The sequence below is a fragment of the Micropterus salmoides genome, unplaced genomic scaffold (assembly GCF_014851395.1).
Source record: "Micropterus salmoides isolate LMB-PRFRI ecotype aquatic unplaced genomic scaffold, ASM1485139v1 Ms_hic_scaffold_4, whole genome shotgun sequence".
NCBI lineage: Eukaryota > Metazoa > Chordata > Actinopteri > Centrarchiformes > Centrarchidae > Micropterus > Micropterus salmoides.
This window is the reverse complement of record NW_024043372.1, coordinates 17,721,190-17,740,180: the sequence shown is the minus strand read 5'-3', so window position 1 is coordinate 17,740,180 and position 18,991 is coordinate 17,721,190. Positions and strand designations below refer to the sequence as shown.

General features: G+C 38.2%; 2 protein-coding genes across 4 annotated transcripts in view; both read right to left on the bottom strand.

The window, feature by feature from the left end:
• Nucleotides 1-2,477, bottom strand: part of atg7 (ATG7 autophagy related 7 homolog (S. cerevisiae)) — a 70,258-nt gene extending 67,781 nt beyond the window's left edge. The window contains exons 1-3 of one of the 3 annotated variants that reach the window (XM_038697785.1): nucleotides 2,000-2,477; nucleotides 500-711; nucleotides 289-343 (exon numbers count right to left, since the gene is read on the bottom strand). In XM_038697785.1, coding sequence (XP_038553713.1) covers nucleotides 289-343; nucleotides 500-671 — 227 coding nt within the window. In that variant the 5' untranslated portion in view covers nucleotides 672-711; nucleotides 2,000-2,477. The other 2 variants (XM_038697784.1, XM_038697786.1) reach the window with 2 other exon arrangements.
• Nucleotides 2,478-8,571: 6,094 nt separating this feature from the next.
• hrh1 (histamine receptor H1) lies at nucleotides 8,572-14,733 on the bottom strand. Its single transcript, XM_038695427.1, has 2 exons — nucleotides 14,625-14,733; nucleotides 8,572-11,441 (listed from the first exon to the last, which is right to left on the bottom strand). The coding sequence occupies exon 2, from the start codon at nucleotides 11,178-11,180 to the stop codon at nucleotides 9,540-9,542; it is 1,641 nt and encodes a 546-aa protein (XP_038551355.1). The 5' UTR covers nucleotides 11,181-11,441; nucleotides 14,625-14,733; the 3' UTR covers nucleotides 8,572-9,539.
• Between the last annotated feature and the right edge of the window lie 4,258 nt (nucleotides 14,734-18,991).

Here is an 18,991-nt window from a genome sequence, read left to right as displayed (position 1 = left end):
TGATTTTGACTTATACGTGAAAAATTCAACGCTGGTTTATTTGTGAAGAAATCTCATTGTACACAATGAATTATGTAAAGCAAGCCTTTTACAGCATTAGATGTCTACTGTTGTCTACTGCCCGTATTAAAATACTTCTCAATCAATTTGTGTTCGTTGGTGCCTCAACCCTTTTAGTTATATTTGCAGTACATTACATTATTCATTGCACTTTAAAGACTAAATAACAAGAGAAGAACTTGGGATTAGCATAAGGTTTATATCGGCAACATACTGAATTGTACTTACACATCAAATGCACTGAACTCTAAAGTCAGGCGAGTGGGCAAACCAAGTGGGTCACCTAAAAGACAGAAATTTGAATAAAATGTTTTCCATGTGTGTGACACTGCATAAAAAAAGATGTTTTAAATAACTATAATGTCTAGAATCATCAAAGTGAAAAAGCAGTAACTGAAGAGTCACTGTTATAATGATACCACCTGCTCTCACCACTCACCATTGTAGTAATATCCTTTGATACATTTGGGGCTCTCGTCCAGTCTGTAGTCATTGAGTTTCTTCTGAGTAAGCTCGTGCCAGAAGCCTGCCTCCAGAGCACTGCTGAAGGGAGCAAACTGCAGCTTGAGGTCTGGAGCGGAGGACGCTGTGCCACTGGTGTCAGATGCCATCACAACTTCACAAACAGGCCGAGCAGTCAAGTACTACAAACTGTAAAATGTAACAGTTATGGGTTACAAACAAGTTGCAGGCTCTATAGTCTGTCATAATTTAGACACAGTTACAGTATTACAATCACACTGATCTTTTACTGAACAAGCTTAACACAAACAAACAATAAAAAGCATAATAAAGCATTAGCTTCTGAGCTCATGAGCTTTGATGGTGCCGTTTCATTCACAATCCAGCAAATTAAACAATAAAAAGGCACACAGTGAAATGAGACGAGAGAACTAATTCACTCCACCAATCAGTCAATGGGTAAAGACTAAACAAATAATCGATGTATCAACAAAGTAAACTTTTAAATCATTCACAAAAGAACAAAGACAGAGGGTGTTATATGTTGTACAGATTGTGAAGCCTTTTGCAGATTTGTGGCTATACAATTAAAGCTGAATAGACTAAATTTATCATGACATAAGTGAACCCAAAGTATGGACATCTATATAATGTAATTATGTGGGTACTATCTATTGAAATTGACTGACAGTTCATAAAATTAACCTGATTTTGACAATCAAATAAATGTCATTTATTACATACAGATACCTAAATAGTCCCTTGCTTTTTGCTTTTTTATATATCATTACTAAGATAAAATACTGTAAAATAGGATATGACAGGACAATACTTTATTAATCCACGGGAGAAAATTCAACAAATACCACACTACATAAACAATTCAGATACATTTATTTATTTCTCTGTGGTGACTTATGACAAGCATTTTCACTACCTTGACATTTCAGAATAAATTAGTTAATCAAGATCGATTAATCTAATGGATACTATGCCACCTGGTAACATCTGACACCTTTAATGTCAACATTTGGATACATTTTTCTGGCCAATTCAGCTGTTTATATAAATTAAAAATATCAACTTCGCACTCCCAGTGTGTGTTACTTTATGGATGGTATTTCTTGTTGCCAAACATGTGGCACCAACACATCTAACACTTAAACACTAGCTAATGTAATTACAGTTAATGTATCTTCAAATTACATACTTACTTTTTCAGGACTTTTACTTGTTAGTTACTGTGCAGTAAGTTAACGGACCAACAGACCACACAGTGAAAAGCAGAAGCTTTGACAGCTTAAACTGCTCAAACTGCTCTGACGTTTTTTACACACGATGAGCATCTCCAAGGAAAACAGACCAAAATATTAGGACATAACTGTAACGTTATTCAAAACCAGATAAATTAGGGTAACGTTAAACAAACCAGACACACGTTCATGTCAAACTAACAAGCTGAGCTTTGTACACTTACCAGAGATGCTTACTTCCTGGTGAAGTTGATCATGTGATCACGGGACTTGTCAATAAAGCAATGCACTGTGGGTAGGTAGCCGGCCAACTTAGCTTAGCTGCAACAGAAGTCTGTCTCTGTGTCTTATGGTGCATTTACCATTGAGTGAAATATAAAGAACCAAAATAAAAATAAGAACGCGCAAACGATGAAGCACGAGAAAACTGATAAAAACCTGTACGCGCCGCTTCTTTTCATGTCGGTCTGAGCAGAAATGTAATGTACGGTTGTTAAAGGAGCAAGCCAGCCACCGGGAAGTAACTTAACGTACTTTATGTCACACCAGTACCACCGGTTTAAGTAGGTTAAGTCACAACTGAAACTAAGGTGTATTTTAACAGGAAGACGTCCACAATTCCGGAAATGTAAGGAGCAACGAACTCCTTTTCACCAGAATAGTCACCGGGAAATCAGAAATTGGATCCATCTGTAAAGCGTACTGTGCCACAATGAGTTAGGGGCCGTGTCAAAATTATAATGCTGGGGAAAAAACGCACACAAAGTTAGAGCCATGGATTGAGAGGGAACAAAATTAAAGGCCGAGGGCAGAAGCAAGGATTTTAGAAATACAAATAGGGCTGGGCGATACGGCCAAAATATCGCATTAAAAATTTCAGATGATTAGATATCGACAATTATCAGGAAATATGTCAAATCATTAGGCAATTTCTTTCTTTCTTTTTAAACAAGGCCTATTCTTTATGGCCCGAACATGGCAAACAATTGATGCCAAACACTGGATCACTTAACAAATCTGAGCTAGAACATTCAAAACACTTAGGATGAAAAAATATTTTTTCAACAAATATGACTGAGTCAAATTAAGTACAATCTTTTTTTCAGTTCCTTTTTCTCAACAAAATAAATATCTAATAGAAAATTTAAGTGGTAATTTGTTTGTAATTCAAATGAATTAAATAAAAAAAATATTGAACATTTATTTTATTGTTATTGAGGAAAACTATATTGCGAGGATTATCGTTATTGTTTTATTGCCCAGACCTAATACAGAGGTAGTGAAATCTCTAAAACATAATCTGTATTTGCAATGGCAATTTATTTCATTATATCATTTCATTACACATGAACTCAATGTGCTTTACAGTGAAAGACAAAATATACATATAAGCATGAGACAATAGGTATAAATAAGAGTAAAAGCAAGAGAAAATTGCAAAAACTAAATTAATGACGCATACACCAAGAATATATTAAACATACTACACTGCTTGTTCCAGAGAGCAGAACCACAATAATGTAATTATGGATACAGCTGGCTTGATGACCTGAGAGGTCTAATCGGGTTATAATCATTAAGCAAGTCACAAATGTACTGAGGAGCCAAACAATTAAGTGCTTTATAGACTATTAGCAGGATTTTGAAGGTGATTCTGTATTTTTCCGAGAGCCAGTGAAGTGATTTCAGTACCAGAGTAATATGTTTGAATCTTGGACTGCTGCATTTTGAATGAGCTGTAGCCCTACCACTAATTATTTGGATAATCCTGTAAATAGAGTGTTATAGTAGTCTAACCTGCTTGAGCCACGATTTTGGGAGTCAGTTTGAGATATGAATGCTGTAAATTTTCCAAAATAATGACTTGCTCACTGTGTTTCAGAGACAGTGAATAAATGTCACTGACTTTTAGGACCAACTCTGAGTATCTCAGTCTTGTCTTTATCCAGCTGTAAAATGTTTCTGGACATCCATCAATTAATATCATTAATTCTGTTTACTTTGTTAACAGGACTGAGATCAGCACATGACTAAAACCACATGAATAAAACATGAAGCCTTTGAATTAAAATGTCATGATGAATAGTCTCAAAGGCAGCAGTGAGATCAAGCTAAGCTAAAATCGAAGTTCTCTGTCAGTCACTGTTGATCTTAAGGTCATTGATTACTGTTATTAGAGGTGTTCTGGTGATATGATACGCACTAAATGTATCATATATATATTTGTGAGTTGAAAGATATTCATCCATGTGTTTGCACACAACTTTTTCAAGTATTTTGCTAAGAACAAGAAATTTGGAAATTGCTCTGTAATTAATAATTACAGATGGATCTAGGTTGTTTTTCTTCAACAAAGGTGAGCACACTTAAGAGAAGCAAGGGAAATGCCAGTCTGGCTCATTACTCATTCTTGGCTCAAAGCTTAAAAGTTAGTTATCAAGCATCTCAATCCTAATTTAAGTGAAGTTTAGGACTAAATCTTAAGTGTCAGTCTTAGAGTTAATTCATGACATTTTGTTGTGCCGCAAATGGGATTTTGGATGATGACAAGGAGCAATCACTGAATAGATTTCCTTATTTAAGAATATTTTCAGAATAATTCATATTGAATGGTGAAATTCCTAAGAGGAGTTTATATTCAACAGACATTTGACAATAAAGATTTTTTAAGAGAATACATTATTATATACACATTGGAAATAAAAGATAAAACAGTTGATATTTTTAAGAGTGCCATTAATTGCGCCTACTACTCCTGGGAATCCGGCTATTTACATTTGTGTAATAATTCGCAATTGTGTTTGGATTATCTCATTTCATTGGAGGTCGATGAAACAAGTGTGTGGAGCTGTAAGTGCCATAATTTATTCCATGACAGTTCACCTTATTGATGGTTGTGATGGCCACAAATCATTAGCATTGCCTTGGTGCATTTGTCCTGTGGCAAAGAAATGAAGTTTTATTACCACCTTTTACCATCACCCTATTACCACAATTCAGCTGAAAACGCATTGATGTGTAAAGTCAGTGGTGAGATGACGTCCCTCACCAACTCGCTGACAAAGGTGATGCCTGCACTGTCCAAACGATACTGTATAATTAACTGCGTATTGTCAAATAATTCAGAGATATTATACCTCTCCTGAAAGATTTGTCCATGTCTCTGTCTCCACAGTGCCATCACAAGTCCCTACTGGCAGCTCCTAACCACTTGAGAGACCTCTCGAGCTGTCTTAAATAACTGGGAGAGAAAGAGTGATTCTTAGCTTTAAGACATTTGATAACTTGGTTTTATACTTAAGTTTGAAAGTGGGAGTAAATTTCATGAAGTTTCAGCACTTACTTAATTAATACTAAAATGGCACTTTGAGAAGCTTGATAAATACTGGGCCCTGTGATGGACTGGCGACCTGTCCAGGGTGTACCCCGCCTTTGGCCCAAAGTCAACTAGGATTGGCTCCAACCCCCCACGACCCTGTACGCAGGATAAGCGGTTGACAATGGATGGATGGATGGATAAATACCGGCCCAGATCTCTGGACTTGGTGAGAATGTGGCCAATGAGCTCATGGTGAGAGGGTGAGGCTGGGCTAGATGAATCGACCACTCCACCTCCTACGACAAATAAATACAAATTTGTTTTGGGGTTTTTCGAGGTTTAAAAAAGGGTTAAATTGTAATAAGTAAATTATTTTTGGTTAATGTAAAGGTACGGTTTCAATAATGAATGAGTGATTGAAGAGACTGAAAAGTGGCCTAGGCAGAAAATCAAGTTGTGCACCTCTTGCCCTCAATATATTCCTCGAAGCCATATGAATATAGCCATATGAAAAAAATAAATAGACATAACTTTAATTAAATTAATTTAATAATTGATTTCTTCAGTACATGTGACACTTGTTTTTTACTGAATCTAACATTTTCCTTGCCTCTCATCTCCTCATACAGTTGATTGTCAGTCACTGCTTCACACTTACCTCTGTGCTGTTTTAATTTCTCTTTTTTTTCACTGCAAGTAGAATAACTCCTTTTGATTTTCAATTACACTTACACAAGTCAAAGTAGAATTGACTAGAATAAAATGGGACCCCTTTAAAGTGGTTTTGGTTTATGCAGCAGTTTAACGTGGGGCTCAGTATCTTGAGACAATGTTGATATGGATAAGGCTGTTAGCCACTGGCAGGTATGGCAAAAGGTCTGCCATGTCCTGTCAGTTAAATTTGCCTCATCCAGCCCACTCCTGTTTATATATATATATACACATGAAAAACATTTTTATTATTAAGTACAAATATCCACTGAGATACATTCAACACACACCTCAGAAATCCATGACAGACCACTACCACTCAGGGATGTAAAGAGATGGTATGGATGAATAATAAAAAAAAAACCCTCTTTACACTTCACAAGAGTTAAAAACAGTTTCAACACACTGACCACTTAACCAGACATATTCAGTGTGGACAAATATCTAATTAATGAGCACCTTAGTTTTAGGCAAACATGAAAAACAACCCTAAATTAGTGAATTTCCCCATTGTGGAATTAATAAAGTCTCTTCTATTCTAAATTACGTGGGCAGTAGTGCAGTAGTCCTCAATAAAAGAAACAAAAGGCTGAGACTGAAAGTGATGATGTTATCGCTCATTGTATTGGAGCTTGGCAGACTTTCTTACAAAAACAGTAATAATAGTACATATGATAATTAATAATAATATAATAATTAATTTGGTCAATGGGACGATTCGGCTGAAGCGCTTCAGTCCCTAAAGCTACGTTCTGCATGTGAATGCCACAATGTGTAGTGAAAGTTAAACGGGTTGCATGATTTAAAAACATTTATATTAACAGCCCTGTTGACTGTGGGTGGTGTTCCTTCAGCTACTTTGAAAACACAGAATCATATTGTCCTAGTTGGTGTTTCTGCGCACAAAATCTATGTCCAAAACCTTAATTATTTTTTATGTTGTGCTCACATGGTGCAAACATTCTGCATCATCAAATTAACACAAACTAATAGGCATAAAGAAAACCTAAGGATGGGTAGTTCGATGGGCTTCCGAGCAAAAAAAACAAACGAAGAAGCTGCCATCTGCAGTGTGCCATGTGCACTAAACATGGCTGCAACATTTTCTCCCCAAGGCCCCCATTCAGGTTTATCCAACCGATTCTTTGGAAAACAAAATGGAGTATATTCAAACCCCATTTATAATTGCCTCATTTTGAATAGGGACTACTACCCCTCAAATGACAGGTGCTCTGGTTGTCATAACATGAAGCATTATTAAAAACGAAAGTGATCATTAGAATGCTAGACCAAGACCTTTGCTCTCTGTGCTAGGAATAAAACTATTCAGTAGTATGTAATAGCAGAACTTGATAGCTTTGATCTGTGAAAAAATTAAGAAAGAACATCTGAAAAATAGTTTTTCCTGAATACCAGCTGGACACCGGCTCTGTTGCGTTAACAGCAATGAACTGTAGAGATGACAGAACACAATCACACATGCTTCTTCTATTCATATCATCACCTCTTCCAGCTCAGATCCACCCCCCTCTGATTTTTTCAATTTGGCTAAGTAGTGACTCACCAACCCGTCTGTGTTCACTGGACACAGGAAACGTGGGTTGTCATTGCAGTTTAACGTAGGTTAACCCTATTTCAGACACTGTTATTCACATATTAAAGTCTGAAATACAGTAATGGGCCTCTGTCATGAGAACAAAATGTAATTTATTAAACATGACAAATTGTTTTTGAAAATCGGAACACATTGTTTGAACTTATATTATGGAAATGTTAATTTTAACATAATTTACCTTCTATTTCACAAGAGGATTGCAGGCATAACCTTTTCCAATGGGAGACATAATTGTGCTGTAATGCTGCGCCTCTAATGATGGATACACTTTGTGTTTGTTCTGAATATTTATTCAATACCAATGTATTAAATGAGTCTCAACTTTAGTCGCTTTTCTATAGGGTAAAGAATAATATTTGGTGGTCTTTGACTAAGGGCATAAAAGGAGGTGCTACCTCACATCATAAAATAGATGAGTGTTAAAAGCTGAGTTCGTAAAAGGTAGGTTTGTTAGAAGAAAAATCAAATCCTTATGTAGTTTAACAAAAGGATTTAACATGTTGTTCACAGTGTTAAAATGTGTTTCCTGGAATTCAGACATAGATCCATTGTTTAGCAAGTGCTTGAGTATTATATAAACTGTATATATATGTGTGTGTGTGTGGATATAAGGTTCTCTTAATAGCTTTTCTTTACGTTACATCTTTGCTGATACTCTCCACTTATACTTGAGGATAATAAATAGTTAACAAAGCACAAACAGGTAAAATGAGACCAGAACATTTCTATGGGTTATTAAGATAGTGATTGTAAAGTGGCAATCCTTAAGATGTCAGGCCTGGTTGATTTAGCAACACCTTTTAGCAGTAAGTGCTAATACAGTACAGGTCACAGAATGCTGGAGGCAGCAAAACAAACTATTGTTGTTTTAATAAAGAAGTCTGGCAGTAATTGACCTTTTTCCGTGAGCAACCATGATGTAATTCTATGCTGCACACAGCATGAGTCTGCGAACAGCAGGGCACAGTGAAAGGAGTTGGTAACCTTGCTGAGAAGTCGGAGGTGTACAGCCGGTCACCTGCAGCTCTTAATCTAACAGCTAGCTCACTGTGGCTGCCCCTTATTGTTTCATAACTCTCTGCAATATTTCAAACTGATCCGCTGTCAAAAAATGCCATCAGTCTCCACTGTCTTGTTTTGTAGATGCATTTTTAATTCACGATAGCAGTCAGTATAAGCTCTGTTGACAAACACACACCTCTGACTGCTTCAAAAGTTTCACCAGTTGAATGCTTTTAATGTCAAGCCGCAGCAGAAATGTTTGGTTTGCATTAACATCATTTTTTCCAGGAATGTCCACAGAGACCCAGTTTGTCATGCGGCAAATTCACAAATAATGCAATACTTTCATTAGTGGGCCATAAGCTCAGTCACCCCAGACAATTATTTAAATGAAAATCCTTGAGATTGCCACTTCAATGTGTTAAAAACACAATGAAGTCATTTAAGATTGAATGTTTAAAAACTCTCAAAAAGAATGGTAAAATAAAGGAACAATTGAACAGATCCCAAATCAGCCTTCCCTGGGGTAATGGCTCACTAGACACATGGTGAGATTTGTGTTTTTCCTGGACTGACATTAGAAAGGACAAATAATGTCCCATATCCTGTTTTAATGATGAGAAAACTGTGTGACAAACACTCACAAATGCATGGCAGTGCTTGTAAAATGCTAAATATTTTGTATCTACATCATGCTTTCTGGTTCTGTACATTCACTGTGCAAAAAGAAAACAGATTTTCTTTAAAAAAACATTTTGGACATTGTTTTCTCTCCGTTCTGGGCCAGAGCCAAGACACTAGATACATGCTTCTGTTTTCAAGGTTGAGAGATCAAATTCTTCTGAGTATAAAGGTCTCTGGTCCTAGACACACTTTATTATCATTAGCAGAATATAGACAAAATAAATAACATTAAATTCAGGCAGCAAACTGTTGCCATGAGTCTGAATCGAAGGGCAGCAAGTTACAAAAATAAAATCTAGAACAGAAATAACTGACAATAAAAATACATTTGGTTTTATCTACAAAGCTAACCCATGAAAGGGACTTTAAGACATGTAATTGATGCAAACTGAATATCAGCAGCATTTAGACACCTTTGACTTTGTTCTGCCTTTCAGAATGTCAGAATATTCTTGAAGACTCGCTTAAAGTTCCCATTGCAGAGCGGGTATATAAAAGGGTTGAGAGTAGAGTTGATGTAACCGAGCCATATGGTGAACATGTGAAGGTCATGGTGCACACACTCTCTGCAGAACGCCATGACCATGAAAGCTATGAAGTATGGTATCCAACACAACAAGAAAGCAGCAATTATGAAGCCCAACTGCTTGGCTGCCTTGTGCTCTTTATGGATCCTTAGGCTTTGGATACGCTGACGTGATTGGTCGATAAATCTCTGCCACGTCTGCCGCAGGGTCACTGCATTAGCAGGGTCCAATTTGCCATCTTCAACCACTTCCTCAGTCCAGGGCAGAGCATGGTTGGGGTTATAGTTGTTGTAGAGCACTGAAGTGTACCTCTGCACGTCTGAAACCTGATTGATATCACAGACATCGCTCACTGAGTTTGGCACTGTGACGTGACACTCATTTAAAGACGCTTGAAGTTTGTTCTCATTATTCCCCTCTGAGCAAATTACATCCTGTGGCGCTGAAGGTCGACTGAGGGGAATCTCTATGTCTGCCTGCTTCTCCTCAGGAGACAGGGAGCACCTTTTGACCCTTTGTGCCATTCTGAGTCTTTTTGTCATGGTGAGAAATGTCGTCTGTTGGCACTTCACACCAATTTTTCTGTGAGATCTGGATGAAGCAGTTTTAGTTTTATCCACATCCTCGAGGGAATATGTCTGATCTAGAGTGTTCTGGTCCAACAAGTATTGTTTTTTCGAGACTTCCAGTGGAACCTCACATTCCCTTTTCGGTGACTTTGAGTCATTTTTCACGGACATTTGAGCATTTTGTCCATTCTCGTTTTCACCAAATGAATCCGTCGGATGAATGATTCTCTCCCTGTCCCTGAGATGTTGCCTCACTGCCAAGTAGATGTGTGTGTAAAACCACAGCATCAAAACTGAGGGTACATAGAAGTTGAAGACGGCAGTAATAACCTTGAACCACGTGACAAAGCGAAAATCCGTGTCACACTTGTTCTCTTCCTCAGGTTTAAGGTCTACATGAGTGAAAGACCTCCATCCTAAAATTGGAATAATCCACATCATCGACAGAAGCCAGGCTCCGCAAATCATCACGCTGGCTTTTCCCCGCGTTCTGTATTTCAGGTACTTGAGCGGCTGTCTGACAGAGCGGTACCGATCCAAGCACAGGATAAACAAGCTGAAAATTGAGGCTGTGCTAGCCACATAGTCCATAATAAGCCAAAATTGGCAGACAGCCCTTCCCAGCTTCCATTCATCCTCCAGCAAATACACCAAATTTAGAGGCATAACTGTGGTCCCCACAATGAGATCCGCCACAGACAGGCTGACAATGTAGAGGTTGCCGACAGTGTGGAGGCTCTTCTCTCTCTTTACAGCATAAAGAACAAGCAGGTTCATTATGACTGTGAGGAGAGAAAGAAGTCCAAGAAAGACTCCCAGCAGGGCGTTGTGGAAGCGGCCATGGAGGGTCAGGGTGTGATTGCTCCTCAGTGAGTCACCATCAAGGAGGCCACTCCAGCTGTTGTTGCTGTTCTTGATGTAGCTGTTGGTGTTGAGGTGGAGAGGGTCTGTGGAAGGTGACAGACCAGATTCCATCATGGTAGGTGAGATGGACACCTCTGAATCCAGTCACATCATGGAAAATTGTAGGCCAGTGTGTCTTTTAACTGTCAGCCAAAACATGTATGGAAAGTCAGGCGGGGAAGGTGTTTTTTCTCAGCTTGGATCAAACTCTTGCAGCCAAACGACCAGTGGACCGTAAAACCCGTTAAAAATGGTGATCCTTTATAATGCTGGAAAAGGTGGTAATCAGTGTTGTCTTGTCAGTCCATTTGTTATGTAAATCCAGACTGTTAACACCTGGAAAACATAAAGAAAAAACATTACAATGTGTTTTGAGCATTGTTACTACACTTGAACTTGTTTGACCATCACTGTGCAGGAATGACCCGTGTGCAGAGTTTAACAGAAGAAGACTGTTTTCACATTAATCTGCTGAATCTGTGCTCACCTGAAACCTGAGTTTAAGTTTCAGACGTGTGAGCATGATTTTGTGACATCATAACTAGTCTGGAAGGCAGTCCTGGTCCAATATGCAACTTACACAAATGTATTGTGGAAACTTGAAGCCTCGAGTGCACGCATACTTTTCTGTGAAGTGGGAGACATCTTGTGTCCAGCAGTTTACATTTTGAAATGAAACATATTCTGCATTCAAAATCCTACTTAAGTGAAAGAGCAGAAATATTAATATAATAATATAATTAAAGTATCAAAAGTAAAAGTACTCACTTCTCACTATCCAGAGTGCCCCTTTGACTGATATAGCATTATAAATAACATTATTAAATATTAATGTATGAATGTGCACGTAGCATTTTACAGTTGTAGCTGGTAGAGGTGGAGCTAGTTTTAAATACTTTAAACAGCCTACAGTTAGGCTGTTTAAAGTACACTGTCTCCCGACCTAGGGATTGGGCCCCACCAAAGGGTCACAAAATAAATCTGAGAGGTTGTAAGATGATTAATGAGCTAGTAAAGAAGAGAAAAAAAAAGTTCTGCTACACAAATGTGGACTTTTCTCTTTGCTTTTAAAAAAATAATATATCATTTTATCTGTTCACGCCGCAAGTAAGAAGGTGGTGAGAGGAAATGTTTCCAGTGGAACTGCAGACAAGTCTAAGACATCCGAAATGTGATAAGGGACCTATAGGGAACTAGACACTGCGCCTTTTGGAAGGGGCCACGAGCTAAAAAGGTTGGGAACAACTCGTTCCACAATATGCTATATTTGATAAATTTGTTTGTGTGTCAAATCTTAATGTGAGAAGTATTAATGTAGCTGTCAGGTAAATGTAGGGGGGTAAAAAGTCTAATATTCCCATTTGAAAAATTTAAATTAGAGTAGAAGTATAAAGTAACTCAAGTAAAGTATAAAATGTTACTTAAGTTCAATACTTGAGTAAATGTACTTAATTTCCATCACTGTGAATCTTTTACCTCTTTTTAGTGGAAAAACATCTTAGACACAGGCTTTATATTTGTTAGTAAGTCTTAAACAGGTCTTAAGGGGATCTTTAAGGAAGCAGAGAGAAGAGAGAAGAGAGATAAATTTAAAAAAAAAAACAGTTTCATTGCCCACATGAAGAAACTTAAATACTGGTCAACACATCCTGCAATCTTTTTACTATTTTGGTTTGGATATACATGCGTCTCTCTTGCTCTTTCTTTTTCAATGTCCAGCTGGCTTTCTTTAACACTCATGCAAGGGGAGGGTGACAAATCCCATCAACAACACAGCAGTAGACAAACTGTGTGATATGAGGGAAGGAGGCACTGATATGCTGCCGGTGTTGTATGATGGAATCTATGTCTTAGGATTTACTACACCATGTCTGATTAAATGCTTGAGTCTGCACAGCAAGACGTCTCATATTAAAACATACCAAATTACTACTGGAAAAACACTTTTCTCCACTGTTTTGAAGTATTGATTTTTTAGACAGTATGACTGAAATAAATCTGTTGCCATGGTGGCAGTTGGGTGTTTTATGTGATTAATCTTACAATTGCAATATGTCATTCAGCCTTTTTAGGATCCTCGGACTCAAACCTGCTTATAAAACAATACATAGAAAAATGCCAAAATGACCATCACGTCCCACTCATATCAAATAATTCCTCAAAATTAGGAGATTCCGTAATTGTGCTGGAATCGATGCCACCAATGTACATGTAAATCCAAATCCTGTTGTCTGGGTATACAGCAAAATCCAGCCTGCTAAATGAATAAATCAATTAATTAAACACTAACAATTTTAAGAATTTGGATATTTTTGTCTGTATATCTGTGTCGGCTTACTCACCCATGACACACACTCAAGAAGAGGAGGAGGTGGAGGAAAAAACACCAAGCTCACAAGTGTTTAATGCTTAGTGGGGGGAAAAACACTTTCTCAACAGTAGTGAGGGCTGAAATGTTTTCAGGAGAGCATCCTCACAGAATGACTCATTCTAACTGTCATCGTGGATATTAAATTGGGGTAATGCTGAAAGAATACACATTTGTTTCAGCCCCCTTGTTTACACCTCCCTGTCTCCACCAAATTAAATAAATAAATGAATGAATAGGTCAGAGAGACTGAGAGAGGCAGATAATACCCTACATTAAGGCACTGTCCTGTGGATTTAATATGATGGATGTTAAGTCCCCATAGACTTCCTGCTTCATCATTTAATCAAGTGGGGAGACTGACAGGAGCATATTCCAACATTACAAACCCTCAAATTGGTGATGAAGTCGTTTTTATACCATATTCTAATAGATGCTGTAGGCTACCTCATATTTTGAGCCTCACATAAGAAGCTTATATGGAAGCCACTCAATTAACAGAGAGGGTGTATCATTGGCTTTAAATCTATTTGGCTTTGAATGTGAATCTTGAGTTGAAATGTGTGATTTCATACACAACTATTTTGTCGTTCCGTTTATAGCCTCGGTGTTTATACAATAACTGCCTCTGCAACACAAATATTTAGGAACCTTATTACTCACCGAATTTGCACAGAATAGCAAGATAAAGAAATACGGATAGCAGAAAAAAACCTTAGAAGTGCTGCGTGTTTTTTTTTGTCTCTGTGTGTGTGAGCAGCACACTTCTTATCGCACCAGAAAAGGACAGGATATTTGTACGGCACTAATTGTTCAATATGATTAGCCTATCTGTAATGACCAGTGTCTTTCTGATTTCATTACAAAAGAGCGGGAACACAGATTGATCGTGCTTTAGTTTGTCCTGCAGGGACCTGATGGAGCCTATAAAAATGAATAATCGCTTTCATGCGAAATACTACGAGAGAACCACCTGTTGAGACGCTGCAAAATCTCGCATTAAAACTTTTAGGCTTTCAGCACAACCGACAAACACATGCATATATGTTTTAGTAGCTATAGTCACATTCGCCAGTTACTATAAAAAAGTTTATCAGTTAAAATGTAAGTTATTGTGTCTGTCCAGTGAGAGTAGACAGTTTTAGACTTACCAGTGATGTACAAGACCGTTCAATTGCAGCCTGTATCCGGGTGAAAATCAGAAAACGAGTAAAGGACAGAGGTTGGAATTGCAAAGAAAACGTCTCCCTTCCTCCCTCCCTCTCCCTCTCCCTCTCCCTCTCCCTCCCTCTCCCTCTCTAGCTCTCGCTCTCCAGCTCTTGCTCTCTGCCTCTCTTCCACTCTGAACTGACTGAATACAGACTTTGGAGTAGCCTATAGGCAACATGAACATGATATCCACGCAATTGCACCTATTTCCACCTGTAGGAGTGGCTCATAATGATTCGCCGTGAAATCATTGTGGAGAGCAGCAGGGAGATGTAACTTCCTACATGTCATGAGCCCAGTGAAATCTACACAACTGTAATGAAGACCGCTATTAGACGTCAGCAAATAGGCTACTGATGTTTGTATTCTGCAATATTTTAAAACATCTGCATTACCAGTTTAAATCTTATTAACTTTCATTTACAGCGGAGCCATTCTAAGGAAATCTTGGCTCAGACAGACGTGAGCGTGGGGGCTGTAGGGGAGACTATAGGGACAGCATTAACAAGGGACCATGGTAAGGTCCCAGATCACAACGCACATTGTGCAAGGTGTGCCAAGCAGTGGTAAAAACACTTATGGACTCATGAAGCTCTGACTGGGTGTCAGCATGTTCACTGGGCAAGTCTAATATTGAATTGTAAGGTGTATTTGGGTTGCTAACCTGGTTCCAATGTGTGTCTCACCACTGCTAGTGTTACAGTGTACATAAGGATGACTGGTTTAACTTGGGTGTATGCACCCATGATTTGAGTTTTTAAAAATTCTGGAAGGGCCATAAATGGCATTTTAAACATTTTTATTGCCACTTGTTTCACAGTTTTATGATGGCTCTCCCTGATCCAGAAATGCTGTCATATTTAGCCTACTATTGCTTACATTTTCACTTGTAGCCTAACACAAAGAAACTATTTCACTATGCCCATTACAATTAAAGCGTACTTTTATTATAAATTACTTCATTTGAATTGAAACGTCTTTTTATGCAATGTCCAATTCTAGCAGCTTGAACCCAAAGTTATTTAATATTTCACACTTCAGCTATAAATAAATGTCTCAGGTTGCTCATCAAACAACACAAACACTCGTCTGTCAAGGGACAATAATGTCAAGTGTTAACTGTTGCTTTCACAGTCAACATGGTACTGCGCAGATGACAAATAGATGCTGTTTTGCCTGAACTAATATGACATTTGCCAACAATTCTGATTATCTTTTGGAACAACATGCACTGGGTTTCACACTAGGAAGAGCTCTGACAAAATACCAAGCATGTCAGATAACATCTCACAGCAGCAGGGTGATAATGACCCTAATACTGATTCTGAGAATAAGTCTGGGATTAATCTGGCCTTTGACCCATTGTGAAATGGCTGCTTGGCCAAAGGGAATTCTAATGTGTTTGACCTGAACATGGCTACTGTAGGGGAAAGTCCACAAGGTTATAAAACTCAAGTAGTTTCTTTTTCTTGCTAGTTTTACACATACAAGAAATATTTGAATGTATATTTATGAGATACTGTCTGGAGATACTTTTTAAAAACTGAAAGGTGATCATGTCATGGGTAAGATAAAATCAAGTTTCTTCCACCAAACTGGTGTGTGAACTATGATACACATTTTTGGTCTGTATGCAAGCAACAGGTGAAGAAATACAGACACTGGAAAATTAAAACTTTGGCTTATAGAAGGGTCACAGAGACAAGTCAGTATTCTCCCCTCTTGGGAGTGTGACTGTGTATACTGGATTTTATGCCAGTGTGGACAAAGATTGTGTATCTAAGCAAACCTCCACTCCTTGGCGGAGCCTGAGGTCCATGCACAGGTAATTCTTATACTTATAATTTAAGTAATTTCATATGAGTGAAAAAACTCATGCAAAGTTTTCATGGCTACATGAAGTCAGCACAACATTTGTTGTGGATGTTACATATAACATTACACACCTATATGTCTTCATAATTTTCAAACTTAGATCCCTTAAAATGTCAGGTTTTTGAAACGTGCAAAACACTTTTAAGTAGTATTTGCAAAGCAAATGATGCAGAGCTGTAAAGGTGCTGAGGGCAGCGGTTGTTTTTCACAGCAATGAGATGACAAATGAATGTTTTTTTGCTGAGCTTTGCCTGATAATGGCAGATGTGTAAAACTCTGTGGTAGAAATGAGAACTTCAGGAGAAGATATAACACTTTTAAACAATGACAATGTTATACTGTTGATGTTCAATTGCTTCTTGTTTTACTGTCTATTGTTGTAATTGTACGCGTTGTGTGTTTTATTGTTGTTTTAATGGCTAATTTAACATCTGGCCAAGGGACAACAGTAGATGGGCCGGGCTCGTTTGCAGTGATGTTGATCAGTGCGTATTGTCTCTGGAAATAATATATTGATTAATAGAATAAAATAAAACAAAAAAGAAAAAGTAAACGGCATATGGAGTTTTAGACATTACACCCATTTCACACCCACACAGGTGTTTTTACAGTTATTTTGGGCAGAGTAGACCTCTCTTCAGGCACTGTGTGGGCATGTACAGAGAGTGCTTAATTTATATCTCCATCCTCACTTTCCTATTTCTACTGTTGCGCCTGTTAGGGAGAAACAAATGACCTCTACTTGAGTCTGGAGTTTGGTGACTGTATGGCAAACCCCTAGCATCACTCTGCCCAACTTCAGCTTGAGAGGACGCTATAATCATTAGGAATAACACCTTTTCTACACATCGGCTGTACTGCGATAGGAACATGTCACCAGCACAACAGTGGCAGCTGTTAGTCTGTCATCAGACGGTCACAGACTTAATTGACAAAAAAGGCTCTGAATCACTGTTACGTGCATTAACTGTGTGTGAAGCGTGAACAGTTACACAGCCAGTGTAGACAGCTGCATTGATTACGTAAAATGGAAATGTTGCTGATGTATGACTGAAAATCAGAGTTGAAAGATGTCTGGTGAAGACAGGATGCGACAGTAAACATCTTTGTGGGTGTGCAACACCTTTAATTCATCAGGTGTTTTTGTTCAAGTGGGAGAGTCTTAACGCCTTAAATGTATTCTCTTCAAAGTCTATGCTTTGCAAAACACTGGATGCACTGGCAAAATCCCTTTTGCATCCCTGGGGAAAATGGATTGTTACCACCATCCCTGTTCCCCTCTACAGTAAAAGCTGTGCTTAAAGAGGCGATGAAAAGAAAGAAAGGGAAGGAGGGAGGGAGGGTAGCGTGAGAGGGAGAAAGGATGGATGAGATGAAAAGGGGAAGGGAGGTTTGAAGAAAGGGACCAGGAGGGTTTTTTTAGTATGTGTGTGTGTGTGTGTGTGTGTATGTGAATTGAGTAGAGGATAAGACGGGGAGGAAATGGTGACTTAAATTGAAAAATCTGTCAAGAAAGGACCGGTAGGTGCTGACAGAATGTCCTCATAGCCACAAGATTTCCAGATATTGAACTCCTTGACTTCCCTTTTATCAAAAACCATCAAGGTAGTCAAGTGGAGCTGCTCTGTAGCCAAAAACTGGACGGCTTCAATGTATTCATGAAAACAGGAAGCCAGCAATTGTTTACAGACAGCCTGAATTCTAAGTTAGCCTCCTCTGGATAAAGATAAAAATGAGATAGTACATATGAGGACATGGACAGCAACAGGGTAGCTGTGAAATATATGAGCAACTAGGGATTTTATGTGGGTTGATCAATATTTATATTCTATAATTCACACAAAATATGTTTTTAAATGTCGTCACTGTGATCGAATCTGTACATTAATGAAGATTAAAGCTGACAGACTGCGAATTGAATGGGCAGTAGTTTTCTATTTCTGCTCCACAGCTGTGTGTGAGTAACCTGATTTCTTTTTTGATTGTGTGCCTGTGTGTGCACCTGTCTGTTGTGTTGTGTTGTTGTGCGCAGCTGATTTAAGAATGTGTGCATTCTAATTTGTGTGTGTGAATGAGTGCGTCAGACATCTTCCTAATTTCATTAAGGTCAATCTGTATTATGGGAGTCCATAATAGCCTGTAATTACAGAGTGTATGGAAAGAGTCAGGTCAGTTACAGTGCATTGTTGTGTGTGGTAATTATATCTTTCAAATTAAGGCAGAGGCTGTTAATGGAAGTCAATCATTGGTCACAGACGTAACTTTTATTATTTACGTTACTGATTTCCATGAAATATTTCAAACTGAATATCTACGTACCTCTTAGGCCACAGTTACAGGATTTGACCTTAAACATTTATAGTGAAAATAAACATGCTTAAAGTAATGCCTTGCCATAGCAACACTTAGTCAAACTGACATGCCTGTGTTTTGT